The sequence below is a fragment of the Galeopterus variegatus genome, unplaced genomic scaffold (assembly GCF_000696425.1).
Source record: "Galeopterus variegatus unplaced genomic scaffold, G_variegatus-3.0.2 Scaffold4688, whole genome shotgun sequence".
In the NCBI taxonomy this organism is placed as follows: domain Eukaryota; kingdom Metazoa; phylum Chordata; class Mammalia; order Dermoptera; family Cynocephalidae; genus Galeopterus; species Galeopterus variegatus.
The window spans coordinates 130957-141138 of record NW_007730799.1 but is presented as its reverse complement, the minus strand read 5'-3'; the positions used below and the strand labels follow the sequence as shown (position 1 = coordinate 141138).

The window sequence follows — 10182 nt, the reverse complement described above, 5'->3', positions numbered from 1 at the left end:
ATTACAGATGCTGCATTGCTATTGGGACATGGGCATGCAGTAGGGGAAGGATGGCTCAGATGCAGACAAAGATTCAGCCATGCCCACTTGGGATACAGCTCCAGCCCGAGGGGATGTCTGTCCCACCCAGCACAGAGCCAGGCCATAAGCTCCAGCTGTCCTCACATTATACCCCACCCGACATGCTCCCAAAGGGCCCCACAGACCTTACCACCCGCCCTCAATGCCCCCAGTTCACCATCAGCCTCTCATTTCTCAAGGAAAGCTTGAACTAGACATTCCTCTGAATGTGGGGGTCCCTATGGCCACCTTTTAATTTCAGGGGGTAGGGAGCTCCAAACCAGGGTTCTCTCTGCTGCCAATCCAGCATCCACTGCTCAGGGAGAGAGAGGGAAACCACTGGCCTTTGGCAAAGTCCTCGATTGCCAGACCCTCCCTGCAAGCTCACATGGGTCCCCTCCCCCAGAGTGGGGACAGGAGGAAGACAAATGTATAACACCTACTTTGCTGCCTCTTGCAGCTGGGGGAAGAGGATCCCCTGCTGAAGGGAGGGCTAGAGATCTGTGCTGTGCTTTTATCATTTCCATGAGAGACAAGGTAGAGACAACTGGTTAAAACGTGGTTGACAGGCACTTTAAACATTATCATCTTCAAGAACACTAGTGATAAAAACATTGGCAATCTTCCCATCCAAGGGGCGGGAGCAAAGGGGAAATGAAAAGGAGAAGAGAAATCAAAAAGACCTCATCAAGCCCCTCCTCCCCAATCTGTCTCCTTGGATAAAGTTCAATACAACAGCAACACGCAAGGAGAAAAAAATGCCAACCTGAGAATTCACCCGGAGCAGTGATGAGGGAGTTCGTGGCCTCCGTTTCAGTGTAAGACAATGTGGAATCGGACAGATCTGTGTGAGGAAAGAGAAAGAGAACTTAGTTGGCCATGGGTGCCGCTCTCTCCTTTCCTCTTTCTCATGCATCTGTATATGTGTGCATATGTGTGCTTGCAGAGAGCAGTGTGTCTCTCAACTTGCTGATGCCACTCTGTAACCCCGAGAAAGAGAACTTAGTTGGCCATGGGTGCCGCTCTCTCCTTTCCTCTTTCTCATGCATCTGTGTATGTGTGCATATGTGTGCTTGCAGAGAGCAGTGTGTCTCTCAACTTGCTGATGCCACTCTGTAACCCCGACCCAGGACTGCCCAAGACCAGACCAGCCAGCCCTAGAATTCTTCTGGAAAATGCTCGCTGCTACAACCCAGGCACCTGAAAAAGTTGCAAATGCTCTGACCACAGAAATAACCCAAGTTCAGGGGACTGAGCAAGTACCAACTTGGAGCCTCCGTGGGTAAGGTTAAATTAAGCCCCTAAACAATTCATAGTTGCTGTACTTAATTACAACCATTAAAATTCTTGAAGTTGTTCCTTCTTGCTTCCTTCCTTCCTTCCTTCCTCCCGCTGGAGCTGGGGAAACTTTGTTTTAACAAGTCACCAGCCATCCTCCCTCTGTCCCGTTTACACCCCTCTAATTAAGGGCTCAAGCATTTGCTCCCAGATTAACTTTTTTTTCCCCTCTCTCCCCTCCCCCACTCCCTAACATCCAAACCTGCTCACAGAGCAACTTTCAATGCCTGGACTGTTTTTTTAAGGCACTCATTTTTCTAAAGTATTTTAAGTACTTCATATGGCGTGCATTATTTGTTTTCCCCTGCCTGCAGTGCAGTTAGATGGGAAAGGAAAATTCTTTTGCACATTTTCTCTTGAACATGGAGCTGCTAGTTTGACAAGCTGGTGCCTTTTGGGACAGGCAGACTTGGAAAATTTTTCCTGGGCCTGTGCCTCTGCTACCAGCAATGGGGTGTTGTCCCCATTAAGGGACAGGTCTATCCAGGAGTTGGAAGGCATGTTCCAGGAGGCCTATAGCACTTTCATCTTCTCACCCAGTATGACCCAAGTCTGGCTGGGCTGGCCCCACCTGGCCCAACAGAGCCACTCTGAGCAGGGGATTCCTGGAACAAAACTGTGAGCCTAGGCCCTAGCTAGCTAGAATTCCACTCGATCCTGCAGGAATTTTTTTCCTTTTACCACATGGCTTAGGGAGCGGGAAGATGAAACATTAACCAATATAGTCTTTTTTTTTTTGGTTTCCCACTTGCCAGATGCTGACTGGGTGTTCTGAGTTTTATTTTGTTTTTTGGTCTCATGTGATCGCAGAGGCTCAGAAGTGAACTGACTTTCTGTTTATGAAAAAGCAACAATGCAAGGAAAAGAAAATAATACAAAAAAAAATAACTTGGACTCTTTTTCAGGGCACAAATAAGTTATCTTCTGGTAAAATGTATTGAGAGGAAAACAAGGGGCACATGGAAAATCTTTCAAAAAACAAAAACAAAAAACCCTCAGTGTCTAAGTGGGAACTTCTTTAAAGAGTTTTGCTATTAATACCTATGTTTCCAAAGTGCTCAATGCCTGGAGCTTTACTGCCGCTTCTCATTTGAAGCAGCAACATCACAGGCTGAGTCCTATTTCTTAGCAAACTGCTACTCGAGCCAACACAGACAGCACCGTGAGGTTTCCAGAAGGAGTCGGATCAGGCGGTTTCCACCTTTCACAGCTAGTATGTCCCTATCATGACCTTGCCAAACCCTCACATCTAAGTGTCTCTAGTGAGGCCCTCAGTACACACTGTCACAGTAGCTATTATAGCCAGAAGGAGTCGGATCAGGCGGTTTCCACCTTTCACAGCTAGTATGTCCCTATCATGACCTCGCCAAACCCTCACATCTAAGTGTCTCTAGTGAGGCCCTCAGTACACACTGTCACAGTAGCTATTATAGAAAAAAAAAAAATGCTCCCAACCTTGATCACTGCTCAAGCCCCAAGGAGGGACTCCATCTGGAAGTCAGAGTCCGAGTTTTGAGTTCCACCTCCACTTTAGCAATATCAGGGGTCACTAACTTTTTCTGTAAAGGGCCAAGGAGTAAATATTTTCAGCTTTGCAAACCATGCAATCTCTGCCATAACTATTCAACTTTGCCACTAAAGCGCGGAAGTAGCCACAGACAACATAGAACCAGACAAGCATGGCTGTGTGCCAGTAAAACTTTACTCCTGACACTGAAGTTTGAATTTCACATAATTTTCATGTGTTATGAAATATTATTCTTCTTTTGATTTTTTGTCTAACCACTTAAAAAATAAAAACCATTCTTAGCTCACAAGCCATGTAAAAACAGGTGGTGGGCCGAGCCATGACCACTAGCAAGTGTCACTTCCTCTTTCTGGGCCTTGGTTATCCCATTTGTAAAATAATGGGGACACCTGTTGGTTTCCAAATGGTCACTCTGCAGGGCTGGGAGGTGTCCTGATTTTTGCTGCTTTATCACAGGCTGACTGACAATCCCTCAGGGCAGTGATCCCCAACATTCAAACTAAGACACTACATTTACTAAGAACTTTTGAGGTTTTTTTTCTCTAATGGAACTAGGGATCTTCTAAGTGACTAGCGCAATTATGCTGATTTAGGAAACACTGAGACGTGCCTATGCAGGAAGGAAGGGCACTACTGGCCTGAGGGGGGCTGCCCTGGGTTTGCACCTCAGCCCTGCTGCTCATTAGCTGGGCGGCTCCTCCCTCTCACTCAGCCTGATTCCTCATCTGTTAAGCGACAGGGTCCCACCAGATGACCTCTCCAGTTCCCCACAGAACTATATAAAGTTCCTCCACCCACGGGACAATCATACTTCTGGAACAAACAATGGGAAGCCACCATCGTTTAGCCACTGACACACACCCCCCTCGTGGGACAGCCTCTCCCCTCCTTGCCTGAGGAGGTCAATTCCTGACGGGACCTGGTGGTGCTTCTGACTTCACAGGGGGGCCTGGAAGGAAAACTGGGGTGGACGCCTGAGAGTCTATGACTCTAAGAAGTGACCTCCCACATGATGCTGACACACGCTGCTGGGAGGAGGCCCTTACCAAAAACAAAACAAAACCCACTTTTTGTGGTCACTCGGTGGAATGTTTTACCATCACTGCCACGCCATCTGACTTTTAAAGCTTGAGTCCCACGGGAACTGCTGGGATCACAAAGTTTTTCTACTCGTACCGTTAAGGCCAAACTAACTTGCCCCACCACCGGGATTCCAGACTCCACCACTTTTCTGGCTCAAAACCTGTGCTCTGAATCCCCACCAGAGATATAGCAATGAGAAAACACAGGGCCAGGAACAAGCTTCTTTCAAAACCACATGCACCTACTCCAGAATGTGAGCTGATCACCTAGCCCCAAGGTTTTACAGAAAACATGTTCTGCCTCTGAATGGGACTTGTCTAAAATGTCATTACCACCTCCACTAAGCTCACCTAGGGGATAGATAGCCCATGCCAGGGGCCTTATGTACCAATACACATGTTTTCTAAACATTCTAATTGTTCTTCCTGCCCAGGTGAACATCTTAGCTTAAAAAGGGGGGAACATACTGCTCCTCTCAAAAAAGACTTCATGCCCAACCTATTTGTCATACTGCTAATTAATACACACTAAAGGAGAACAACCCAAAGCTGGAGGAGGGAGAGAGAGAAAAAGAGACACAGAAATACCAACCCACCTCCAATGAGATGCTTAAGTCAAAACCCATTCATCTCCGACAGGCCCGTGTTTAAAGGTCACAGAGAGGTTAATGATGAGCCATGGAATTTCAAGATGTAAACAGCCTGCTGCAGAAGCTGGGTCTGCTTGGGCCCAACTGGGGGAGTGTTTTTAAAACTTTACCCCATTTTAAAACAACCAGCCTGGTTTTCACCCCTTGCCTCCAGCCCTCCAGCACTGAGGCCAGACGCTGGGCTGAAGGGGAGCCCAGGATGGACACACCTCCGCCAGGGTAGGAAGGAGGGCACACTTACCCAGTGGCTTGTACTCGTCGCGAGGAGACAGCCGAGAGTAGGGGGGCGGTGGTGATTCTAGAAAACAGGAGACAGCATGTCACTGCTGGGTAGGGGAGTTCACACCTGGGGTTCTACATGCTTTTAATTATTGGTTTCCTCAAATAATAAACTCGGCCCCCAGGAAGCCCTCCTTTTCCCCCACCACCACTGCTCCCCAAATCCACTGGAACAGTTAAGGCCACAGGCTTGGGGTGTGGACAGATTTGGGATCCATCCCTGTTCTGCCACCTTTGGCTGTGTGACCTCTGGCAAGTGACTTCACCTCCCTGAGCCTGTTTACTCAGCTCTAAAATGGGGATAATAATCATATAGACCTCCCAGTTTTCCCAAAAGGACAAAAGAAAGCAATGTATGTAAAATGCTCAGTACAGCTCTTGGCACTGTAGAAAAATAACTCTATAATCAGCAACCATTATTATTATAACAAGAGAAACTCGGGTACAGAAGTCAGAGCTAGGACTGCCAGATAAAATATAGGATGCTTAGTTAAATTTGAATTTTGGATAAGCATGGCATAATGTTTTAGCATAAGTATGTCCCTTAAAGTATCTGGGACATACTTATACTAAAATATTATGTGTTGCCTATCTAAGATTCAAATTTAACTGGGCATCCTGTATTTTATTTGCTAAATTTGGCAAGCCTAGTCAGAGCTGAATATGAGTACTGAGGCCCAGACGTGGAAACTCATTTCCAGACAAGCTGCATTAGAACTAACATTGTTGGAGTGGGGAGGACTGGTTGGGAACCAGGAAGCCAAACCTTGCCCAATAGGAGGTCCTAAACCAGTCACTTACAGCTCTCAGCCTCAGTCTCCTCCTTTGTAAAGGGCAGGGGTGGAACAGAAGCTCTCTACAGTCTTCCAGCTCAGACTCTGCGATTCCTTATTGTCTATGGTATTTTTCTTTGGGTTTCCTTTCATTTGCCTAAAATACTCCTCCTTAAAAACATATACTTTGCCTTCAGAAGAATTCCTTAGCCTTCTCTTGCTTTATGGGAAGTAACAATTTGCTAAACTAAGTAACAATTTGCATGAATGAAATGACCCTTCATTTTCCGTAAATGAAACTAAACACTATCAAATCGCAAACTAAAACAACCTCTCAGTGGTAATAAAGTGGTAATAACTATTATTAGGCAGGTATCAGTAATGACACAAGGGGTAATAATTGTTTTTCGCTATGATAAGGCACAATTAGTTGTAGGAGCATTTGTTTTGCTCCATACACCCAACAAGGCTTCATCTCTTCCCCACCCTGGTCTCTCCAGCCAGAACTTACTTCAACAAAGTGAAGGTTCTGAGGTCTAGACACAGGGAATCTTTTGTGGACCGGAGGGAGAAGGAAAAGCGAATCATGAATCAGTCACTGGGAGAGATGTGGATGCCTACCCTGGGTCTCGCCCTAGGCCAGGCACTTCCAATTTTACTTTACTGTATTTTAATCTTTTATACCTCAGCTACAGAGTGGTTAATCATGCTTGCTGGGCACTATTTTTACTTAATCCTTTCTCAAAAAAAAAAAAAAGATGGCATTATTATGCTCATTTTACAGATGGGAAAACTGACTTGCCTGTGGCCCCGAAGCAATGCTGGTGGAGTCGGGATTTGAGTCCAGCCTGACTCTGCTCTGCAGCCCAATGAGACAAAAATCAAAAGTGTTCATCTTATACTGCTTCATCCCCACTGGGTCCAGCACAGAAAGTGCTCATTAAATGTTTGTGGATGAAGACAACAGTGATGAAGATAATGGTAAAGTTGAGCGTATCTGTGGACAAAGGTATAGAGAAAGAGGGCCTGGGGGCCAAAGGGGGGACCCAGGGGAGACCTCAAACAAGACTCAAGGAGGGGAGCTATTTGTCTTCAGTAGGAGCCACCTTATGCACCAGTCCTTAGGCCTAGGAGAGACTGAGTAAGGCCCAGACTCTCAGGACAAGAAGCATGACACAGGAAGGGCTAGAGCTCCATGACGAAAGAGAAGTAAGACCAGTGCTTCCACTACACAGAGAAGGAGACTGAGGCCTGGCAAGTGGAAGTGACTCCCTCAGGAACCGGCTATGCAGCCAGAACCAGAGCCAGGTCTCTGACCCCAGCCTCACGCCCTTTCCACTACCCCACAAACTTATCAGAAAGCCTGCAATTCCTGTATCAGGGTTACTTTTACAAAAATCTGATTGGCTGAGGCCCAGGCCACACATGGCACAGAGCTCTGGACATTTGCCCTCCAGATCTGTCCCCAAAGATGAAACTTGGCAGCAATGGGCAGTGACAGCTGTAATCAAGCCACTGGAGCTGATCCCAGCATTTCTTCCAGGGGCTGCTTACCTGGGACTCAAAAGGTGGAGGGGCAGGAAGGGCTCATTAAGTGCCCCCCCTGCAGGAGCCACCTGGACTTCGAGTTGTGACACCCATCACCCATGGCCACATCTGAATTTGGGGGTTCTAATGTCATTAGCAAGACAGAAAGAAAATCTACAAACCTGAAACATCAGATATGCTGGCAAGCAAGGGACTGCAAAGCTTCCAGGAGGAACTTCACTAGTCCCCCACGTGCTGCAGCAAAATGGTTCACACAGAACTGTCTAACACCCATAGAGACTAGGAGCTAATCACTAAATTCCATTCTAGCCAACTGAAAAGTATGAAGGCTTATAGACTCCACCCCACAACACAGGGATTTAGAATGTCAGAGACGGAAGAGGCCTTGGGGCTTGCCAACTCAACTCCTTCTTCTAACTGATAGGGAAACTAAGGTCCAGTCAAGTAAGGACCTGCCCAATGCCACACATGAAGGTACCTGCAGATATTATTCTACTTTGATTAATTAATTCTATTCAACTAATTAAAGGGAGAGGTCAGTTGGAGACCAATGCCAGGTAATCCCTTTCTTTAAATTGAGATATAATTCACATACCATAAGATTCACCCTTTTAAAGTATACAATTCAGTGGTTTTTAGAATATTTAGAGTTGTGGGACCATCACCACAATCTAATCATAGGACGTTTCCATCATTGCAAAAAGAAACACTATCCCCATCAGTAGTCACTTCCTATACCTCCAAACCCCAAACCCCAGGCAACTATTGATCTACTTTGTCTCTAAAAATTTGCCTATTCTGGACATTTCATATAAGTGGAATCATACAGTATGTGGCCTTTTGTGTCTGGTTTGGTTTATTTTGCTTAACATAATGTTTTCAAGGTTCATCCATGTTATAGCATGTATCAGTACTCCATTCTTTTTCAATGGCTGAGTGATATTCCATTGTATGGATGTACCACATTTTGTTTATTCATTCATCAGCTAATGGACATTTGGGTTATTTCCACTTTTTGGCTGTCTTAAATGTGCTATGAACAATACTGGGTAACTCTTAACTGACACTCCCACTCCATTCCCACATGGCCAGGCCTCACAGATCTGGAAGAATGGAGCCGCAGGACATTTAACTCAGGTGGGCAAGTTGGACACTCTGGTGGGACACCTGGTGGGTGAAACAAAAGGTCAGAAGAGAAACTGCGAGCTGCCACCAGGCTCTCTGTCCCTTCCCCTCTTAGAAGTTGTCTTAATACTTGCAAAGTTGACTTTAAAACGATAACTTTTATGTCCTAAACTTTAACGGGACTCCTAGAGCCTTGAAGGTCCCTCTGAAAGAAATGAACGTAGTAGAGAGAAAAAAAGAGACAGAAAGAAATCAGAAACTCCAACACCTTCAGACATCCAGCCTGAGGCAGCAACTTCAGGAATCTCCTCCAGCTTCCTTCAGAAGCAAGAGCAGTCAGCCAGGGGCCAGTGCACCCCAAGGCTAGTGCTTGGCTCAGACCAGACGTGCCTCCGGTTAGCCCCCAGGGAGTACTCAGCCTTCTGGGATCCAGACCTAAATTCTAAAGCTGGAAGAGAGTTCACAGTCTCTCCCAGTGCCTGGCCAAATTTCAGCTTGGGACATTACCTTCCACCCCCATCTTTGCAGTCCAGCATCTTGCTTTGGAAAGGAACCACAGGCCTCACTGGGCCTCCAAGTTTCCCCCCTCCCAAGGAGTGGCCATGGGTGGAAAGGTGGGTGAAGAGAGGGCCCCCAGTGTCTGTCCCCTCCATCTCCAGAACCTGAAGACTCAACCCCATTCCCCAGTATGGGAGACACAGAAAAGGAGTTCCTGGCACTTTAAGGCCGGCTGAGCCTAATTGCCCAGATTCCCCTGGCAGCCAGATAAACAGCGCAGCCGGCTGGCGCCAGCAAGAGGCAAACTGCACATTATCACCCCTTCCTCACCTCCAGGAGGAGCAAGGAGGAGCAGAGGGGCAGGCCTAGGGGCCGCCGAGTGGGCGGGGCGGGGGCTTGGAAGCCCAACTTGAAATTGATCTCATTTCAAAGGGATAATGCCAGGCCAAATAAAAGGAGAACTTTCTAGCCCATTCTAATTCCTATAGTCCTGGCCTGGGAACCCTGTGTTTTCCTAGGCGGCCTCCTCTAGTCGTTTAAAAGTTCTCTCTCTCGCTCTGTCTCTCTTTCCCGGGCACAATTTGGATAATAGTAATTTACTGAATATAATTACAGAAAAAAAAGTGGTGAAGCAAAGAGCAGGAGATTTATTCCAAAGTTAATGGATACTTTCAGGAGAAAGGAGCTCTATAAACACAGGTTAGAGCTGTGATTAAAGTATTTCTCCACATTTCCGTCCACATAGGCACCCATCAAGCTCAGCGAACTGACTTTTCCTGGGACAGAAAGACACACAGAGGGAGGCAGAGCTGGGGCCTGACTCCCACGGAGAGGGGAGGTCAGGAGGCCTCAGGGACATGCCCAGGACAGAGGCTGGCACAGAGGGAGGGGCCTCTGCTGAGGACCCCAATTTCTGAGACACGCATGGGGGAGAGGGTGTGGAGAAGAGGAAGGCCTGTTTAGCCAGGAATCTGCCTGTCAGAACTCAAGGATTCTCTCTAGCCCCCTACTTTACAGATGGGCTAAGAGGTCCAGGGAGGGAAAACTTACCCTAAGGGCCCAAAGCAAGTTGATGGATGGAGCAGGACTGGCTCTGAACAGCAGAGGTCTACTCAAGGATTCTCTCTAGCCCCCTACTTTACAGATGGGCTAAGAGGTCCAGGGAGGGAAAACTTGCCCTAAGGGCCCAAAGCAAGTTGATGGATGGAGCAGGACTGGCTCTGAACAGCAGAGGTCTACACTGCCCAAAAAGGGACCCCCTGTCACTGGGGACACAGAGTGACTGGTACCAGGTGGGTGTC

The 10182-nt window shown here is 47.2% G+C and overlaps 1 protein-coding gene across 1 annotated transcript in view; it reads right to left on the bottom strand.

Annotated features, from left to right (window-relative positions):
- Positions 1–826: 826 nt before the first annotated feature.
- Positions 827–10182, bottom strand: part of LOC103603591 (mothers against decapentaplegic homolog 6-like) — a gene marked incomplete at its 3' end in the record, with an annotated part of 13995 nt that continues 4639 nt past the window's right edge. The window contains exons 3-4 of the mRNA XM_008588152.1: positions 4900–4956; positions 827–904 (exon numbers count right to left, since the gene is read on the bottom strand). Of these exons, the coding sequence (XP_008586374.1) occupies positions 827–904; positions 4900–4956 (135 nt within the window). The remainder of the gene's footprint in view (positions 905–4899; positions 4957–10182) is intronic.